Raw genomic sequence first — 21,943 nt, 5'->3', positions numbered from 1 at the left:
GTTCAGCATCCTTTTCACTCTCCAAACTGCCTACTATACCTTTTCCCCCCAACACAGATAAAAAATGAATTTACTGACAAAAGGTCCCACACAGAAAGAAAAACAAGTACGTCTAAGGCTTGATTTTCACAAAGAGGTTAGAACTACCTCCTCATTCTTCATAAGTAACAATAAAAATATTTTTATTGTTAGATGATAGTATTTTCTGAATTCAAAATATTGGAATATATTTTATTCAGCCTAGAACAATTTTAGAATTTATGAAAATCAGATGTTTTGTGGCAACACGGCTGATAATTAATATACCATACATTCTGAGTATATTCATGAAAAACTTGAATACAGATTGCTGTGGTCTAAAAAGATAGTCATTGAACTAAAAATATCTGCCCCAACAAATTCTTGAGATCAATTTCTAGAATATGGAAATATTTTGACACTGAAAATTGTTCAGACCAGAAAAACTCCCTACCATGGTTAGAAATAAACTGTATATTTCGTAATACAGCTGTGATGAAAACGATTTCCATGTAAGATAGGAAATATACAACAAACCTCAGAAAAAACATCCTTAAATTTCAAGACAAGTATACCATTTTTAAGAAAGTTTAAATAACTCTTTCCTATGTTCCTAAGCCAGAAATTTTCTTTCCCAAATGATTGTGAATTCCCCAAGAGTCATAATATTATCTTTTATCCCTTAGGCCTATGATACTGTACATATCTAATAAATGATGCTGAGTGACTGAGGGAACCTGATTACATACTACTGAATACGGCAAATAACAACATGACAAAGGTTCTCCAGTTTATCATCTATAAATGTAATATCATTCTTTTGCTATTGGATTTTTTTCTCCTTCAGGTTTTACCATTCTCTCAGAACATGACACAAATTTACGATGTTGACTTTCTTAAAGTACAATAATGAAAGGTCCTCATTTAAAGTTAATTTAATGTAAAGCGCATTTGTAGGTATGGTATTTTAAAGCTATCAGTTTAATTTACTATACCAAAATTGGTAACAACGTTATGTGTTTTTATGTTGGTAAGCCAACAAAGTGAACTTAAATTCAATTAAGTATAGAATATACTTTCAGTTTCGCACAAATGTTTTGATTTTTCCAGGGAAAATATTTTTCTGTTCCACTCATGCCTATATTGATTTCAGTGTTTACAAAAATTTGGACTGCAAGTAAAAGAGCCTCACATTGTTTTGACATGAAAACAATTCAGTGCAAACAAAGAAGCTGGAGAAATGTTTGCTGTGTCAGGAAATGTTGAGAACCCCTTGTCAGAGTAACTGTCATTCTGTGATTTCAGGGTCTGAGCACTGCTAGAAGTGGAAGTGAGGCTAACGAGGTACACCCCCAAGACATTTTGTGGCAACAGTGGAGACGGGGAAACAACACTCCATGAACATGAGCCTCAAATCCCCGACGTCTGCTCTTCAGTTTGAGAACAAAGGCAGCCATATGATGGCGAAAAATGAAAGTTGTTTTCTGGTCAGGCATACGCCTCATCCCAGAAGGGTCTGCCACATCAAAGGTAAGGTGACTCAAGTCCTAGAATGTGTTTCTCTCCTCTACACTTGGGCTACTTGGTTCTGGTGTACTACTCAGAATATTTAACCACTGCCCAGGCACAGGCACTGACTGTGGAGACCAGATGCCAGCCCTGGAGGTAGAGCAGAGGCGGCAGGCACCCTCTGTGCCCCACCTTCATGCTTGGATAACTCGATTGTTAGGAAAAAGGCCTGAAGAAGCGCCAAAGGGGCCAATCAGGGAGCTCAGGGCAGCAACTGAGCAAACTGTAGGAAAGTATTTCAGTATTTTAACAACTTGCACAGTCATGCTAACATCTGCGCGCTGAATATCAGCCCTGGTGAAGCATGTATTTTACCCACCCTCCGTTTCTCTTGCTCCTTTCTCTCTCTCCTTCCTCCCTCCCTCCTTTCCTCCCTTCTTTCTTGTCTTCCTCATTTCCTTCCTTCCTTCATCTCTTCCTCCGTCCATCTTTCCCACACTCTCCTTCCCTGTCTTTCTTTCAAAATTTAAATTTAGTTTCTGTAACACCATGTCTTCCAATACCCCCCCCACCTCTGTGGTTTCTCTTTCCCAGCTTTTATTTTTGCTGATTCTGCAGTAAACGTTGGAGTCCCTCATAGCTTAGACCTTGGCACTTCTTTCTGCTTACTCTACTGTGACCTTAGTCAAATTAAACCATTCACAAGTTTCAAATACTAAACTGAGTATAATATTTTTCTGACTTCAAATACTTGAATGTACTTGATATATAACTCTTCTATATCTTATTTCACATTCTTCCTTGAATTATACCTACAAAGCAGTATAGAACTGTTCACACTTTTATGTCTTCAAATCCCCTATAATGCCTACCAAAAGGCTTGCTCATAGTAATATATGTTCACAAAGAAATATATGTTCAACTAAATAGAAAATTTTCTTTGGACATCTTTCTGCTAATTTCTAGAAAGCTTAGTAACTGGAATTGAAATGAAAAAGTGAAGAGAAGCCAGCTGCTTTATTTTGACTATTAATAGCTACCATGTTTCCCCAAAAATAAGCCCTAGCTGGACAATCAGCTCCAGTATTATATTATTTTATATTATATTATACCCAGTATTGTATTGTATTATATTATATTATAGCCAGTATTATATTATATTATTTTATATTATATTATACCCAGTATTGTATTGTATTATATATTATAGCCAGTATTATATATTATTTTATATTATATTATACCCAGTATTGTATTGTATTATATTATATTATAGCCAGTATTATGTATTATTTTATATTATATTATACCCAGTATTGTATTGTATTATATTATATTATAGCCAGTATTATATTATATTATACCTGGTCTTATATCATATTAAAATAAGACCAGGTCTTATGTTAATTTTTGCTCCAAAAGATGCATTAGAGCTGATGGTCCGGCTAGGTCTCATTTTCAGGGGAACACGGTATGTTAAAAGTCAACATGTGCTTGGAACCCACACTCAGTACAGGAACATTACAGCTAGTTTGTTCACTGGTTTTACCCCAAATATATATATATACATCCAGTAATGTGTATATATATATATATATATATATATATATATATACACACACACACACACACACATATATATGTATAATGTATATATATATGTATATATACACATATATACATATATATATATATATATATATATATATATATATATATATATATATCATATTAAGGAAAGAATAGGCAGAACTTGGCATTTACTGGATTTGGGGAATGGAAACAATGTAAGAAATCTAAAATTACTGCTAGGTTTTAGCTTGGTTGACTAGCTGGATGGTGCACCATCCAATTAGTCTTAAGCATTCAGGAGGACGGACACATGTTGGAGAGAAGATCATAAGCTTCATTTTAAACACGTATTTGATGTGCTGATGAAACATACAGGAGGAAATGGCCAAGTAGCTAAACGGATATAAGGACTTGGAGCCTAAGGATTGGATGGGGCTATAAAATAGATTTAAAAGACAGAGGCATATAGGTTAAAACTATCAAGTTGCTGCCCAAGAAAGCAAAGAACCCCCAACAGAACTCTGAAAAACACAAGAGATAAGCAGACACAGGAAACCTCTATATATTCAAGGAAGTTAATGAAACGCCCATCAAAATTGTCCCTAACCTCCTTCACTGCTGGATTGAATTTAATATTTTTCTGAGTAGCTTTAAATCATTTAACATTTCCAATTTGATTCTGAGGTCACTAAAATGCCATTCTATTTGACCCTTCATGCATTCTTATATAGTTCTTTCTTAACTCTTCAGATAGATGTAATCTGAATTTTTTCTTATTACTTATGTTCAGATATAGATCCACGTATGTATATTTATATATACATACCAGAAAGGAAAATGTGTGAATGAATAAGGAAAATAAAGCTGAAAAAAAAGTAGGGATGGAAGGAAAAAAAAGCCCCCCCCACACACATCTTTTACTAATTAAAGGAGATAGCAGAGAAAATAGGGATTTTTTTCCCATTGATTTGTCTCTGTGTTAATGTTTTATATATTTCACTTGATAATCAATTTTTCACTCTGCACCTGGGCCAATTGCTAACCCAGGTATTTAAGATAAAATGATAAAATGTGATACTGTCTTTAAAATTTTGGTCCCATTTCTATTTGGAACTAGTTACTATCAGTGAATTTCAAAGTATTATACTAAATAAAAGCTTTATATTTGGCTATGTTACTCATTCATTTGACAAATAATCATAGAACACCTACTTTGTGCCAGGTACTATTCTAGACTCTAGGAATAGAGCCCCAAATGAAACTGACAAAATCCATGCTTTCATGAGGTTTATATCCTAGCGCAGCTCAGCCCAGCAGTGTGCAAATCCATATGACAGGTGACAACTGTTATGGAAAGAATAAAAGAGCATAAGGGGACAGAGCCTGCTGGGGTGTATTTCAGACAGGTTGTCATCAAATACCTTTTGATGTCATTTGAGCAGATAGATAAGAAGGGCATGGACCAATGGTACTAGAAGGAGATTTGGAAGAATGGGCAATTATGAAACACACTATTGAGAAGCTTCCTGTGCCACTTCTTGTGGAACAAAGCAGCCATCCATTACTACCTCTCATAATTCATTGATTAACACAAAGCAATGCCCTGTGTGTCCCCATTTCCTCAGCTGTCCAATATGACACGACATAGCATTGGAACTGAAAAGACAACCTGTCTATAAATCAATATGTGAGCCAAAAGCAAACAGCTGTTGTAGGAGAGGGAATGAACCTGCAAGGCTCTGATGTGAGGAAGGAGGTTCTTTTGTACCCCACATTTCTTCCTTCCTGCCCTCAGAATTTATCTTAGCCTGTCTCCTATTCCTGGCTCCAACAGCTTTTTACCTTCTGCCAGTACAAAATAAGAGCCAGTGTATGTCTTTTAGAGGCCTTGCCACACGACATTCTGGATGCTTTCAAAAATCTCAATCTGGTATTCACAAAGAGGACTAACATAACCCCTCTTGGTCATCATCAAAACTTGAGAAATGAGAATTCTGTCTGGGATAGAGGCAGATCTACTCCACTTGACTCTAAGACCAAGATCAAAGATGTGGGTATGGTTCTCAAGGCTAACAAGATGGCAGAACATTTTACGGAAGCATGTAGTAAGACTAATTTGCTACAGTGACTTTCAATGACTAGCACTGGTTCATACAATTTGAAGTCGGACATCTTACATATATTTAACACTATCTGGTTGGGAGGGAAATCACTGATCATTCTAAGAAAACCTGCCCCAAACCTAATCTAGTGGTTTGGTCTTTTTATCCTTACTCACCTAGGTTTGAATAACATACCGATCTGTACTGTGAATGACGATCAAAACTCATTCGGAACATTGTGGGGTGTTGGCCAGTTCAACCACTTGGAGAAGGACGAAATACCACATCCATCATGCACTGCAGCTCTGGAGAACACAGTCAGAGAAGGCCCACCAGACCCAGTCAGGGTCAAGGTACACTCTCCACGGCCTCATTCTGGTGAGTCCCTCTCAACTGATGAACTCTTTCCTGAGGCCTCCTGCCAACTATCAGGGGGTAAAAAAGCTGTATGATTACTAATATAGCTGCAGTGATTTTTAAATAGTCATGAAATTTTCTCACTGTGAAATAGGTTATTCATTACAAAAATTTTTCACTCATCTAATCTCAACTCAATAGTTCAAAAATGTTAATAATAATAATAATAGTAATAATTATTATTAACATTATCATGTACAAGGCATATTTGGTGTGGTTCTGGTCTCTAGTCCCTACGAAAGTAGCTAAGAGATACCAAAAGTGAGCGTTTAGCTAACATTGATAGGGAAGCTACTTCAGACAAAAAGTGAATGGGGGAAATGCAATAGGGATAGAATTAATATTTACATCTGCCCCACTGGACAGTCACCTCCTTAAGATCAGAGCTCTGTGTTTTCGCTATTCTTGGTATCTCCCCAGGTTCCAGCACAGTGCCTTGACTTTAGTAAACAATTTCATTAAGGAATTAATGCTTACTGAATTGAAATCGAGGAATTCATCAAAAGTACAGCATAATGACTATAGTTAACAAGAGTGTATTGTATATTTGAAAGTGAAGAGTGTAGATCTTAAAATTTCTCATCACAAGAAAAAAAACCTGTAACTATGTGAGGTTATGGATGTTAACTAAACTTATTGTGATAGTCACTTTGCAATATATACATATGTCAAATCATTATGTTATATACCTTAAACTAATACAAAAAAAAAAAAAAAGCACAGCATGGCAAAATCTAAAGGTCAAGGTAAAATAGAAGGAATTCTGGATGGCAGAAATTACATCCAGTTCTCCTTCTCCTGCCCTATCCAATTACATGCTATTATTAAAAGTTCCAGGGCACATGAAAATTATTTTGGTGTAATGTGGTAAAATGTATAGCTTTCAATAGACAACAATAAGAGGGATCATTAATAGAGTACTTACTATATGATTCCATTCTAAGGTCTTCAGCCTTGTTCACCCATTTCATCTTTTTGAAAGTTCCTCTTCCCTCCTTTCCACTAGCAATGAAGAATCAAAGCCTACTTATTCCATCTTCCTTCTGATGTCCCTACTTATATACTGTAGAAACTTAAAAATTACATTTGCAAGAATCCCTTGATGGAAACTAGGTGTTGCCATATGGTAAAATTTATATCACAGATGTGGGGCTAAGGTCATTTTTTTGGTTGATGTTTGCTATCAAGCATGACTGGAGATGTGGGTTTTTTGTTCTTTTATTTCCTACAACATCCCAGTGTTCAGCTTCTGGATTTATAGATGTCAAATGGCAAAGTCAGCAGATATGGTAGCTTTCTGATTGCAGCAGCGATCCAATGCCTAATCTTAGCCTCACGGGTGTTGTGACAGCAATTGAAGTGGCAATGACTTCATGGCACCCCTTCCTCCTGATTGCGATAAAGGCTGTGGCCCCTTGGTGGGCCAGGTGCAACATGCTGTTTTTGAAATGATTTGTGAAGGGTCAAGAGCACAGTTCACTGTTCCAGCCCTTCCAATGATATTACAAACGACTAATTCCCTGTATTATTTACACTTTTGCTTAAAATAGCTAGAGTAGTTTCTGTTTCCCACAAAAAAAAACATTAAATAAATTCACACACATAACTTTGTTCTCCTTACTCTAAGTAATGAATTTAGTTACCATTAGGTATATACACAAAATCTTTTCATGTTTTAAAAAAAATTTTTGTGTTAACTATGGCTTCAGTAAAGACACAGTATCACTTACACAGAATATATCTTTAAATTAATGTAAAGAAAAATTAAGTAAATATTTAAGTGGTTTTAGGGCAATGTAGGGGGATTTAGTTGGATGACTGAATGAAATGGGTAGGGTTGAGAGACTGATAAAGCAAGAAATAAAATACAGAACGTAATAAGAACTCAGCATACATCTTCTCTTTCTGTCTACAGGGCAAACGGCACACAGTCTCTTTAATTAGAGAAAGTGACAGTTATATGGATAGAAATCAGAGAAAAACATGACTTACACTGAAATATGTACTTTTAAAAATCAGTTTACCCAGATCAAGAAAGCTCTTGCAGAGTCTCTTTATATCATCTTCCTGGGCAAAGAATTAGTTTTGTAAGATAAATATGTTTTATTATGTTGTTGTAGTATAATTCTACCTGCAGGTTTTCTAATACCATGCTTCCCTGAAAATAAGACCGAGCCGGACTATCAGCTCTAATGCATCTTTTGGAGCAAAAATTAATGTAAGACCCGGTTCATATCATATCATATCATATATCATATCATAGACCCACTCTTACAGTAAAATAAGACCGGGTCTTATATTAATTTTTGCTCCAAAAGACACATTAGCGCTGATTGTCTGGCCAGGTCTTATTTTCGGGGAAACAGGATACTTATAAACAGATCCCCAGTTGCCCTTAATTGAAATTCAGAAGTACTCTCATCTGTTTAAGCCACTGATGTCATTTATGGCATGTGATAGAAATTTTTTGGTTTGATCTAAATGTATTTTTCCTCAATATCATTTCAGAGCCCTATAGAAAAATCAAGGAGTGCTTCAAAACTTCCAGTGAGAATCCCTTAGTAATTAAAAAGGTAAAGAAACAACTATTTACAGCTACCTATTTAGTTTGACTTCTATCGTTCCCTCTCCTTTTCTTCACAAACCTTTCTGAAAAGACAGTATTTTTACAGCCTTATTTAAGTATATTAACATGATATAAAATGCACATATTTAAAGCACGGGCGTTGATGAGTTTTGACAAATATATATCCACACCTGGGAAATCACCACCCCAATCAAGAGAATAAACTTATCCATCACTCCCAAAAGTTTCCTCGAGACCCTGTCCCTCCCATGGGCAAACATTTATCTGCTATCACTAAAGATTTAGCATGTAATTTTGAGGATTTTATATAAATGAAATCACATGTGTTCTCTTTTTTTAATCTGGTTTCTTTAACTCAGCATAATTACTTTAAGATTCATCCATGTTGTAATGTGCCTCCATAGTTCATTCTTTCTTATTGCCGAGGAATATTCAATTGTATGGGTATCCCACAATTTGTTTATCCATTCACCTGTTGATGGACATTTAGCTTGTTTTCAATTTTTGACAAAGGTGATATGAACATTTGTGTACAAGTCCGTGTATGGACATTTTCTTTTCTCTTGGGTAAATACCTAAGAGTGGAATGACTGGGTCTTATAGTAGGTGTATGTTTGAATTTTAAGAAACTGCCAAAGTGTTTTTCAAAGTGGTTATACCAATTTATGTTCTTGCAATAGTTATAAGACTTTCCTTTCCTCAACATCTTTAGTGTGGCCAGTATTTTATTTTAGCCAATTTAGTGGGTGTGTAATGGTATTTCATTGTAGTTTCAGTTTGCATTTCCCTAATGACTAATGAGGCTGACATGTTTTCATATTCTTAATTGCCATCCATATATCTTTTTATGGAAAGTGTGTGTTAAAATCTTTTGTCTACTTTTTAAATTGGGTTGTTTGTTTTCTTATTATGAAGTTATAAAAGTTCTTTATATATTCTAGGTATAAATCTTTTGTCACACAGACATTTTGCAAATATTTTCTTGTAGTCTGAGGTTTACTTTTTTTGTAACTGTACCTTTTGAAGCAAAATTCATAATTTTGATGAAGCCCACATTTTTAATTTTTCTATTATAGCTTCAAATATACATACTGTTTATCTCTCTATTGTGCTTTATTATGATGGCTAGAACTTCTAGTACAATGCTGAATGGAACTGGTGAGAGCAGACATCCTTGCCTTATCTAAATCATAGGAGAAAAGCACTCAGACTTTCACCATTAAGTCTGACGTTAATTTACTTTATTCATAAGTGCCCTTATATGGCTAAGGAATTCCTTTCCATTCTGAGAGTTTTTTTGTTGTTTTTTTTTTAAAATCAGAAATGGGGGTTGGATTTTGTCAATTGCTTTTTCTGTGTCTATTTGAGATAATCACATTATTTTTCTTTTTTAGTCTGTTAATAGGGTAAAGTTGATTGGTTAACTTTCAAATGTTAAATGAATCTTGCATTCCTGGAAAAAAACCTACTCGGTCATGTTCCCTTTTATATATTTAATTTCATAAGATATTGTTTACCATTCTTGTTTCTATGTTCATAAGGAATATTTGCAGTTTATTTGTGATGTTTTTGCTGGTTTTAGTATCAGCATAATACTGGCTTCATAGAATAGGTTGAGAAGTCCTCTTTAATATTCTCAGAGATTTTATGAAGAATTGGTATTTCTTCCTTAAAGCTTTGATAGAATTCTTCAGTGAAGCCATCAGGGCTGGAGTTTGCTTTGATTTAAGATTTTTAACTACAAATTAAATTTCTCATTTTCATAGATATAGGCTATTTCAGTTATCTATTCCTTGTTTAGTGAGCTTTGGTAGTTTATGTTTTTCAAGAAATTTGTCCATTTTATCTAAGTTGTTGTATTTACTGATATAAAGTCAATCATAAAATATTCTTTTAATGATTATCTGATCTGTAGAAATGCTCTCACATTATTCCTGATATTGATAATTTGTATCTTCTTTTTTTCCTGGTGTATCCAGCTAGAAGTTTAAGAGTTTTACTGACAATGTTATTTATTGTCAGTAAATTTATTGACAATGTTTTATATAATATCCTCATATTCTTTTAAAATTATCTGTAGGATCTATAAGGTGTATGGTTTTACATATCAGTTTTGTTAATTTGTGTCTTTTTCTTGATCAGTTTCAACAGAAGTTTATCAATTTGTTAGTCTATCAAAGAACTAATTTTTTTCTTCTATATTGAACATTTTCTATTTTGTTGACTTCTGTTATCTTTTTTCTCTTTCTATTCACACACTTCATTTTATTGTTCTTTTTCTAGCTTCTTTTAGCTTTCTCATATACACATACATATTAAAGCTATAAATTCCCCTCTGAGGATTCCTTTAGTTGCTTTCATAATTTTTGCTACTATAACATTTTCAGTATTATTAAGTTAAAACTTTTTCTAACTTGCGTTATAATTTCTTCTTGACTCACAGCTCAATTGCTAGATACTGTGTGTGAAAAAATATTTGTGGCAATCTGAAGTCCATGGCAAATGGATTTTCTTTCAGAGAAAATATGCACTTGCTTCTATAGGAACCCAGAGGCCCTACCAGCCTAGAACTATTTAAATCAAGTTCAAACCTTGATCTCAAGCTATACATATCTCTCCAAGGGCTGTTACATTTCTAGGTCACCTTCGCCTTGAGAGTACAGTCCTTGGGTGGCTCTTATCTGGGTCCTGAACGTTGAGTCCTGTCTTTCAGGACCTTAAGGAGAGTCAAAAGGAGAGTTCTCATTTTCCTGGGTCAGACAATGACCTCCGGGCAAAAATGGCTGCTGCACTGTGTATACCTCAGGCTTCTCACTTCCCCATCACTTTTGATCTATTAACTCCTATCTTATTCAGTCCTTGACAGTTTGTTTGTTTTTTAATTTTAATCTGACCTTTTAGTTGTGTTCAGTGGGAGGGTTAAACAATAACAACAAAAAAGTATATTACTATTCCCCAAAACAAGAAGTCTACATAATAAATTTTAACAAAAGAATGCATCTAAATACAATATAGCTTTATTTTCAGTAAACGTCAACAATTAAATGTCAACATTGTTCTATCAATTCCCATCATCACAGTCCCTGGTTGTTGACTCATTCAGCCACCAGCTTCTGTGTGTCTTTACATATCACTCACTTCTAAACATGAAAAACCTTTCTTGGAATAGGCACATAGATATATAATTCTTCCTGGACTTAAAAGCTCCTACAACCTTTTTTTTTTTTTTTTAAATTGCAAACAGTATATTTACCTCCCAGAACAAGAAAACAGACTTTCTATTTCTTCTTCCAACTAATCAAGGAAAGCTAATGTAGTTTACCTCTCTAATTCTCCAGCTCTCAGCTGACATTTAGCAGAGCCAGGAAGCAACAGTTCACACCATGCAGTTGCTTCTCAGATACAGCATAAAACCTCTCAGCTGTCTTTTCCAGTCATAAAAGACAAATCTTCCCACCTCAACAGAAAATCTCAAGTGTCATGAGAGGGTTGTTATTTCTGAACCATCGATACAAATCAAAGTTACATAGTAAACATTTAAAAATTATTATCTTAATGTTCAACCAAGGGTTTAAAACGGTTTCACAAAAAGTAAATAATGTATTACTATTTGTTCTGTCTCCAAAGGCAAATATTTTAAAATTTGATATTTAAGGGAGGAGTATAACGAACCTCATTTTGCTTGTATGTATGTCTTTCATTTTGCTACAATATTTCTTATTCTAAATCATTTCATTGTTATGCAAAATATAAGTGGATGCAAGCATATATTGATTGTATTGTGTCTTTGATTTAGGAAAAAATGAAGGTGAAAAACCCACCCTTACCTCCAAAGGCATGGTCTACTGCTGGCTGTTGTTCTTCAGAGGAGCTGAATACCACGACCGGTGCCAAAGAGAACACCGTACGCATACCAAACTATCTGGAGCAGGAAATCAAAGTAAGGCAGGTTTATTTAATCCATAACTTGGGAACAGCATGAACAAACAATAAAAACAATCACATCTTGTAGCACCCTTAAAACTCTGGTAGGTCCCATTTGACAACTGAATTGATTTAACATTGGTTAGCCTGAAATCCAAGGCCTACTCCTATTTTCATTTGCAGTCTTACTTCTCCCTGAAATCCTGCACTCTTAAAGCAACACCACCTTTGGTTTAGACATAATGAAATGCTTGGCATTGGCCAAACAACCTCGGCCCTGTTCTTCTAATGTCTGTCTTCATCATCTTCAGAATGCTTCAGAGGCACTTTCCATGATGTCTAGCCATTATCTATACATTTTCTTCACATAGTTTAATGTGCAGAGATTCCTCCAATCAACACTCATCTCTCTCTCTCTTATCTGTGGAAAACTGTTTCTTTAAACCTTCTCTGCCTGAGGTTATAAACTTAGTTATATTAATGGTAATTCATCATATCAGACTACTAGGTTTTCTCTAGCCACAGTTATTTCTGAGAATGACATATAATCAAGAGTAAGTCAATCAGTTGATGTTTGTCATCTGCTATTCTTTGTTTTCCTTCTTTAGTTCCTTTTGGTAACCTCCACCTTCCCTCACTGTAAGACCCACTACAATGAATTAAGGGTCAAAATATTATAATGATGACTCTGATAGAAGTTTTAAATAAGTATCCGTAATAGCAATTGCAAATAACAGCGCATGTTGTAAGGGTTCTTACTGAATAATCCTGATAAGGAGCTATTTTAAAAGTAAAGGATAACAGTATCATTGGGTATAATTTATGCCGATGATTAAAATTGGGAAGAATAAAAGCGAAGAAGGACAATAAAAGATAATATCTACAGCTATGACTTGTGTTATACATGATTTCCTGATAATTATGGCTAAAGACTTTATATTACACAGAGTCTTCAGAATTATTGCCCACTTCACCCACTACACTCTGGCATCACTGATCTTTCGATAATTTGCTCATTTCCTCCTTACGGGTTTTCCCCTACTAAGAAGTCTCTTCTCTTTGATCCTTTCAGTGGTCACCGTCTTCTCAGTAAGGTCTCAGTTTAAATATCACTTACTCAGAAGTACTTTCCCTGACCACCTAATCTAAGGTAGCTACCTAAGTCTCTCTTTATCCCATTGCCCTTTGTTATTTTGTGCATAGCACATGCCATATCTGATGTTCATTTTCCCCCCCAATATTGTTTCTGCCTCCTCACCCCACTCACACTAAAATTTAAGTCTTTACACAATCTCATACTTGTCTTGTCTTAGTAGTATTGCTTTATCTTCAGTGCCTAGATAAGTGCTAGGCACCTAGGAATTATTAAATACGTACTCAATGAATGTTGAATACATTAATTAAAAAGAAAAGTTCTATCAAGATCAAGGAAAAACTGTAGAAAATCAGCTAACCATGGAGGCCCTCAACTGAACCAAACCATGAGCTGAGTGCAGTTTTCGTAAGGCTGTCTTGCTTCCTTGAGCACAGCAATAGACCACCAAGATCCTGTAAAACTCACCTTGTGGGCATCCATTAAAGAGTTCTCCTCTCAAAAGCATCTTCCACTTTAAAGATATTAACTAGGTATCAATTAATACAAAATCCACTAAAATGTAAACTCTTTGAAGGAAGGGATCTTGTCTTATGTTGTTCACAAGTGATTCTTCCGCACTTATCACTTTGCTTGAAAAATATTAACTGACACACACAGAATGGCATTTTACCAAATAATTGTTGACTATTTGTTAAATAAATGAAAGGAGAGGGAGTAAAGTGAAAAAAAATAGGTCTTATTAAATTTTTTTGGCTTGTATAAGTGAGTCCTAAATATGAGCTCATCTTGGTGGCATTTCATCCCTCTACGCCTTCCACAAAAAAATCTGACCTATCTTCCAATTTCTTATTACCCAGGCTGGTAACTCTGAATGGGCTGTGTAATCAAGAAATATTTGTGCAGGGGTGTGTACGAAAAACCATGTAGTTTTACAATTATTACTTTAAAGGAAAACAGAATTCGGTGGCAGTTAGGATCTTGTTCTCAGCCTTCCTCCCAAAGATCTTGAATGTACAGAAATAATAGTCTATTATCGACACCAAAGTCTGCCAAACACATTCATTTATTCTATAAGTATTTAAGTAAAATGACAAAATACTATAGTTTGGAGATACAGTTGGTTCCTTCATTCACAGAGCTTATGAGAGGGATTGTACAGGTGTTGTAAAATCATATAGGAGGAGATTTGGGAGTTAAGAAAGTCTTCAAGGAGGAAGAAGCCTAAAGAAGGTTTAAGGTATAATTAGAAGATAAAAAGAAGTACAGAAAAGATCATTCTTAGCCAAGAAAACTTCTGTCTAATGGTTAAGAGGTAAGAGCATTGTTTATTCAAGGAACTAAAAGCAATTAAAATGGCCATTGCAGAGAGTGCAGAGAGAATGCTGCAAAGAGGATGGCACTGGAGACTAAGGTAAGGAAGTACTTTAAAAGCCATACTGAGGTGTCCAGATTTCATTGAAAGTGTTGTGGGAAGTCAACAAAGAATGTTAAGCAGTGAATTATACTGAATCACTTTGGAAATACAAGAATGACATGGTCAGAGTTGTACTTTCAAAAAATTACTATAGATACAATACTCGCGTGCAGAACTAATTTGGGAGGAGGAAAAAATCGTAGGCAAGATCCTCTGCTTCCAAAACGACAGACTGGGTGCAAGACTTAGCCTCCTGATAGAAACAATTATATAATTGGGGAAAACATATAAAGAAACTGTTTTCGGGCAGTTTTGGGCAACAGACAATACAAATATATGACTATTGAGAGAAGGAAAACAATTTGATTTCCACGTTTTTGTCTGGGGCATGGTCTGAATCATGGCACAGAAAAGTGGAGCCCAAACAAAGGTAACAGTTTCACTACGTAGAGAAAACAGTTCAGACTCTGGGGTTGCTGAAGTGGTTGGAATTTGCGAGTTAAGATATTAAAGGAGAGGTATCTGTGGAGAAAACAAGCTCCCCAAATCTGCAAAGGGTTCTATGAGTCTTCAGTTCAACATCAGCTGCACATGCAGAGGATGACTCTGAGACGAGGCAGGAGGCAGCTACTGGAAGGCGGCACATTGCTTACAGATGCTGGGCTTGTGATTTACCAGAGTGAAGAGACCTTGTTGAACACACCAGGAAGTCAGTTGAGACCTCAGAAAGATCACACCTTAAAAAAAAGGAGGGTACTCTAGCCCCAAGGTAGGGGCTGCTCTAGACCTATATTCCTAAGTCCTAAAATCAAGTTTCAACAGATCAAACTCACCTGCCAATGTATTTACTACCTTCTAGAACAAAACTCAATGAAGAGCAAGGAGGAGCCTTTCTAGGAAGACATATTCTACTTCCTCTCACTAACAGGATAATTATATGCTCTCAAAGTTGATCAATGAGTGATGTACAAGTTACAAGAAGCTGAAAGTAATGTGCAATCACTATATTGATGAAAATGCCATTAGAGGCCTAGAGAATGCCACAGGGTTCTTTTTATTACTATTATTTTTGCCATGGCCATTGATTTAATGTGAAATTAGGAGCAAATTTAACTTGATGTCTTCAGGATATGACATTATTGAGGATAAGAATCTTAACAATATAACAAAGCTCAATAGGCAGTGAATTTTTCTGTCCTTTAATTTCAATTCTATATTTCCAACATCTAGATCAATGACAGACACAAATGTTTGTTGAATTAATAGCATTTTAAGAAAAGATTTCAGGCAGAGAGTCTAGGAAAACGGATGTTGCAGTAGCTCCAGGAAGAATTGATGATGGCTTAGACAGGATCAAGGCTGTGCTGATAAAGAAAAACGGAGAGATGTGAGAAACATCCAGAAGGAAGAATTTACTGACCTCGTTGTCTGGCAGTATGTTGCAGAAAACATACTTTCCAGGACGAATCCCAGAGTCTGGGTTGGCCATACATTCAACGTATGCTGGTGCTGTCCACTGAGACAGGGGAACCAGGAGAACAGTAAGTGTGGTGCAGGTTTTAGGAAAAAAAGATGGGGGTGTAGTTTGAGATATTTTGGGTTCAGAGTAACTATAGTATATCTAAATGCATTCAGCCGCTAGGCAGATGGATATATAGGATTGAAGTTCAGGAGACAGGTATGAATTTCAGATATGCCTAAATTCCAACAGCAGGCACAGTTTGGGGTCAAACTGGAAACATCATTGCATGTGCTTAATACTTTGCACTTTAATGTTTGTTACAGTTCATTTTTATTAGAATTATTTCATATATATGTCTCCTGTATCATCCACACTTCGGCCCTTACCTCCTGATAAAAAATTGTCAAGGAAGGATTCTGAGTGACAAAATGGAATTATATTCCTCTCCCATTGGGTCAATTACTGTGCTCAGCTGAGGAACAATTCTGAATCCAGCTGGATTTACCCATTATAGAGAGAAGCAGTTCAGATAAGGACAGTTCAATGACTGGAAGATCCCCATTAGAACCTCATGATACAGAAGGAAAGGATCAATTCCCCAAGAGAAGAAAAATTAATGGCTCCTCCGGAAGATTTTGGTACTGAACAGAGAAAACAGGGGAAATACTGCATTGCCTAACCTAAACTATAACATACTACTTGTATTGGAGACATTGTTTTTTTTTTAAAGATTCCACTGGCTCCCAAGCTAAAGTCCCAATTGGTTTAATGAAGCACTGTGCACAGAGTGACATTTGGGAAGGTAAGGGAACTTTATGAGCCTTGTACTATTTATTTGCTTACTATGTAACTCTACTATTCTCTGTCAGATTCTGGCAAGGCTCTGTAACATTTTACGTACTGATTCTCTGGCAGAAGTTCGACAGTGGCTGCTTCATGCAAGTTCAAAAGGTGAGATTAAACTAAGCATTTGCAAACACTGAGTACTTTATTGTCAGGCACTAGGCATGTGCCAATATTTGAAGAAATCCAAATCTACTCTATTTGCAAAGATATATTGTAACACATTACAATGTTTCAGTATCAGAATCTTTGTAGTCCTATATAGAGGAGATGACCATGCAAGCTGGTCATTTAATGACCTAAAATTTGCTGTACTCATATTGAACTTCTTTGGGTGACATGAAAGAAACACTTGTGTCCAGGACTGATTTCTGCTTCTTCTCCTAAGTCCACACACACCCAGGGCTCTCCCTGAGCATATCTTCTGGCCTACTGTGAACACTGAAGCCAGAGCCAGTTTCTTCCTTTGGTATGGATGGCAGTAGCACCCACATATATTTCACCCTGTCTAGAATATAATGCTTCCAGATGCTAAGAGCTCTGCCAATTCCCCACCAAAACCATCATCTCGGTCATCTCTTAGCCTCCTTTAGGCCCTTCCTGGCCTGCTCCATGAAAACACATGCCAGTCCTAAATAGGACAATCATAAATAGCAGAGAGCAGCTATCTTCTAACCACACTGGCCATCAGACTGACCGAGGAAAAACTTCTGAGGTGGGTGGGGCCTGGTGATTTGCATTTTTAAGAAGTTCCCAGGTGATGCTAATAATGATGGTCTGGGGGCTGTTCTTTGAGAATTGTTGCATTAATCAAAGTTAAGAAATACCAGTGTGTTAGGGACAGTGCAATGTTTTCACATGGGAGCATTTTGGAAATAGTACTCTACCCCAGGAACTCAAGACTACTGGGCAGGCCAATTGAGAAGTATTTGGAAGTAAGGAGTCTTTAGTTCTTCTCTATTTGTTTTTCCTTTTGAAGAATGTAACTTTAAAAAAATTACACAAGTAACAAGTGCTTATTGTTGGGGGAAAAAAACAGCTGAACCAGAAAAAAATAAAAGAACAACAACAATCAGTAAAATTACCACAAACATTATTTCAATGAATACTTTGGTATGTACCTTTCTAGACATACTTGTAACTCTTAAGTATTAATATATCGAAAAAGATTACCAGCCTTTCGCATTGTAGTGCTGGATAAACAAAACTAATTCAGTGTTTGTAGCCAACATTATAATTACAACCTTTGTGCCCCCCCCATTTTTAAATCAGAAAAAGAGTGGGTCTCAGCTTTGATTCATGCTGAGCTGGCGGAGATACACTTGTTGACACACTTCCGCAGAAACATCTCACCAGAACCAGTAGCAGAGACTGGCAAGCCACCCAAAGTTAAATCGCCCCCAAATTCACCTGCAAAATCAAAAGTGCTGACCACATCTAGGGAAGGACATCAACTCACCAGGTAATTAGATATAACAGCCACCTAGAGGGCATATGGTACATAAAGACTGAATTCTTTTCATTGTCTTTCAAAACACTAAACGCGCTGAGGTTTTAAATCTCCTCTCTTCAGTAAATGACAGCAATGTGTACTTGTTTTCTTTCATTTTCATAAATGTAATGAGAATCATTCTAAACCCTATCGTTCAGAGCATTTTTGCAGGGGCCGTCTTCCTCACCCAACAAGCTTTCTTTTTGAGGAAAGTTCCCTTTCCACTACGGGCAAAGCAAGAGTAGCCACCCAGAAATCTACGAAAATATAGTTTTTTAAGTTTACCTAAAAAAAAAAAAAAGCTATAAAGGAAACAACATTGTATCATCATTGTATATTTTGTTAAATGCATATCATACAAGTATCACTTCATTTTGTATAGAATAATACGATTAAATTGCTTCACTTAATTATCTTTGACATATCCCTGGGGGCTGCCAGAGGGAAAAATAACTACTAAGGGAATTGGAAATTATTTCAGTAGAAATTCTTCCTAAACCTTGTAACTACAAGGACAGAAAAAAATATGTATTTATATATAACATCATGGTGAAAGAATGTGGTAAGATAGTCAAGGTCAGACTCTCTACCTTAGCGAATAATACATGATATACTGTTTAGATATTTACTCAAAGTCAGGAGAATTTTCCATTGGAAAATACGTTTAATACTGTCTGCTTTGAAAAATAAAGAATTGGAATAGCATATTTAAGATATAAATATATAAAGACATATAAAGATATCAAGATATATAAAACTTAGCTTATGTGATAATGGTGAAGTCTATAGAAAACACTTGTTTGTGTTTGTGAATTTCATTTTCTCTTTCTCCAATTGATTTAGATCGTCAAGTCAAGGATCTGAAGAAAATAAGGAAGTACCAAAAGGTTAAGTACAGTTTGTGGTAATTACTGAGTTGGTTTAAAGAAATCAGTAAGTATCTAACTAGTTAGGGACACAGATATTAAGCTTCTATGGTTTTTTAAAGGCAGTAAAACACAATAGTGATTTTCAGCTACTCTAAGGGACAGCAGCTGCTGAATTTCTCAGAGATAAATTTGACATAAATTTAACTTTGTTTTGGAAGGTCAAGTGTCTCATCAGGGACAGACACTCTTTAAGAAACAAGACAGCAGGACACAGGAAGTACAGGTGTAGTCATGCCAGTCTAGTGACAGAAGCCCTGCATGATTTAACAAAAAGACAGTGACTTCAGAGTTTTGGTTCTTCACAGCTTAACTGTCATTCAGCTAAATGATTTGCACTAGAAACAAAGTCAACCAGAGAAAAACAATAAAATGGCACTTAGCCACAAGCAGTTGCCCCAGAAGACGGCTGAAGTACAACGGAAAGGAACAGGTTTGTGTCCCCACCAGAAGCCCAACCTCAGTTTACAATTTGGACCAAGAAGAATCAAGAATTGTGGAAAGTCCTACATTGGTCCAGAATAGCCCAACTGAAACATTCCTGGGGGTGGTGGTGGACGGGGTGTGGCGGGGGTGGGGTGGGTGGGGGTTGGCAGCTCCTAGCTTTAAAACAAGCATAGCAACAAGTACTACAGGGCAATGACTTTGGAGCTACAACTATGAAGTCTGTCTACTAGCCTCAAACAAAAAGTCTGTCTTGTTATTTCTACAAGTTCCCTTTCTACCAGGAATGACATGGTAATCAATTAGAGTTCCTCCAGACCCCAACAGTTTTCACTGGGGTTATCCAACCCCAAAGAGGTTCTATCTGCAAATACGCAATAATAAGTATAACTTAGAAATTAGAAAATATCCCCTTATTCTGACACTCCAAGGTATCTGACTTCTTGTACCAAACTCTTCATCCCAGGGCTATAAATTTCTGACAGTGATAGTTTCTATCACTCAATTTTATGTTTTACCTGTTGGTCCCATATATATTTCACCGTCTTGACATTTGGAAAATGTTTTATATAAGAATACCCAAATCATACCCCTTTGTCTCTAATATTGATATTCAGCATCTCCCCAAATCCTTATTACTCTTTGGAGGTGACTGTGTAGGCCTTGGGAAGGTCTCATGAGTATAATTAATTTATTTTAACCTGCTTTTCTATTTATCTTTTGTCTGTCATGGCTATAGGTCCTTCTCTTTTCTTTCACTGGTCCCATCCTTACCCATCGCATTTACCTGTCACCAGCTCTCATTCATTCCTACCAAAATATTTGATTCTAAGAGTAAAGAACATATCTGCATGTTATAGAACAAATAACTCATTATTGATGAGCAGGTGTTAAGAAAGATGAGAATAGATTATTTTTTGAATTTTGGGTGTATTTGATTCACCTAAACTTCATACAGTTTTTTGTATGTCATTTGCTACTAAAACATGGCAGAAGCTACGTTTGATGTCTCATTTATGGTCTTATTTAGATATTTTTCTATTTCAGAGGCTGAGTACAAGCCTCCAGTGTTTATAAGAAGAAATAAGATGACAATACCTGTTGCAGAATATTTCAGCGAACCCAAGTCTCCTTCCAGGCCTAAAACGCAGGAGAGCACAGCAGCAAAACCAATGACAGCAAGGAGTATCCAACAAGGATACAATCTCTCTTCCCAAAGAGCATTTTCTCCTATAACATATCAAAGGTAGAAATTCCAGCCTGGACTAATTATTTCACAAACATGAGTTTCACTTTGTTACAATATCAAATTATTTCTTAAAAAATGTTTGGTATTGAGGAATCAACAGCTCCTCTATCTGGTGGCAAATGTAAATCTCAAAGCACTTGAATATAATGCTACCAAATAAATATTAATGGAGACAATATTTTTATTTGTAGCTAATTTTAATGCCATGTATAAAAGAAGTATGTTTATTTATATACTACATTTCCGGTCTTGCATTATTAGTATTAGTACATAAGGCCATAATACTAGAGAAGTCATCTATAATCAGAATTAGGTAGTTACAATTCAACACCTGCCCAAAACTCTGATAGAGAAGAAAAAACAATTTTAGCAGCTGAGCTAATTTTTGCAATCTATAATAAATGTTTGTGTTGTTGGGCTATTATGGATATATACTCATCTTCCTCCAAAAAACAAAAAAATATAAAAATTACCCCTAACTTATGAACCAGAAAGGACCTAGTTTCCACTCATTACTAACTGTGAATATTAACAAATTTCCTAATATTGAACATTTTTGTATTTTTAAAATAAACCGATCTTGGGCCATGGCTATTATTCTTTTGGTGTTCTGCTGGATTCTACCTACCAATTAGCCAATCATTGTTTAGAACGCTTGCTCAGTATTCACAAGAGATAGTATAAATTGTGTGTGTTTGTATGTGCCTTTGTGCAATCTTAATGATAAAATTTATATCTCACATACTGTGTGTCAGGAATCATTCCAAGCACTTTAGATATGGTAACATTTAATTTTCACAGTAATTATTTGCAGTAGCTACTATCATTATTCTTATTTTTTAAAAATAAGACAACTGAGGCACAGAATTCTACTCGTTGGGATGGGAT

The 21,943-nt window shown here is 35.7% G+C and overlaps 2 protein-coding genes across 3 annotated transcripts in view; one reads left to right on the top strand and one right to left on the bottom strand.

Annotated features, from left to right (window-relative positions):
* The window catches only part of ADH7 (alcohol dehydrogenase 7 (class IV), mu or sigma polypeptide), a 61,409-nt gene extending 55,877 nt beyond the window's left edge, over nucleotides 1-5,532 (bottom strand). For both annotated transcript variants that reach the window (XM_074323182.1, XM_074323183.1), the window contains exon 1: nucleotides 5,397-5,532. The gene's annotated coding sequence lies outside the window, so the exon portion shown is untranslated. The remainder of the gene's footprint in view (nucleotides 1-5,396) is intronic.
* Nucleotides 1,331-21,702, top strand: LG02H4orf17 (linkage group 02 C4orf17 homolog). The gene is made up of 8 exons (XM_019757665.2): nucleotides 1,331-1,548; nucleotides 5,382-5,579; nucleotides 8,127-8,191; nucleotides 12,002-12,145; nucleotides 16,971-17,052; nucleotides 18,217-18,406; nucleotides 19,280-19,323; nucleotides 20,854-21,702. The coding sequence occupies exons 1-8, from the start codon at nucleotides 1,416-1,418 to the stop codon at nucleotides 21,054-21,056; spliced, it is 1,059 nt and encodes a 352-aa protein (XP_019613224.2). The 5' UTR covers nucleotides 1,331-1,415; the 3' UTR covers nucleotides 21,057-21,702.
* The last annotated feature ends 241 nt before the right edge of the window (nucleotides 21,703-21,943 follow it).

The sequence above is a fragment of the Rhinolophus sinicus genome, linkage group LG02 (genome assembly GCF_036562045.2).
Source record: "Rhinolophus sinicus isolate RSC01 linkage group LG02, ASM3656204v1, whole genome shotgun sequence".
NCBI lineage: Eukaryota > Metazoa > Chordata > Mammalia > Chiroptera > Rhinolophidae > Rhinolophus > Rhinolophus sinicus.
The sequence above is the reverse complement of the archived record's forward strand: the minus strand, read 5'-3'. Positions and strand labels throughout refer to the sequence as shown.

Coding starts and splice junctions, on each gene's coding strand:
- LG02H4orf17 (XM_019757665.2), top strand. CDS start 1,416: ATGAACATGAGCCTCAAATCCCCGACGTCTGCTCTTCAGTTTGAGAAC. Junction 17,053..18,216: donor GCTTCATGCAAGTTCAAAAG/GTGAGATTAAAC, acceptor TTTTTAAATCAG/AAAAAGAGTGGGTCTCAGCT. Junction 18,407..19,279: donor GAAGGACATCAACTCACCAG/GTAATTAGATAT, acceptor CAATTGATTTAG/ATCGTCAAGTCAAGGATCTG.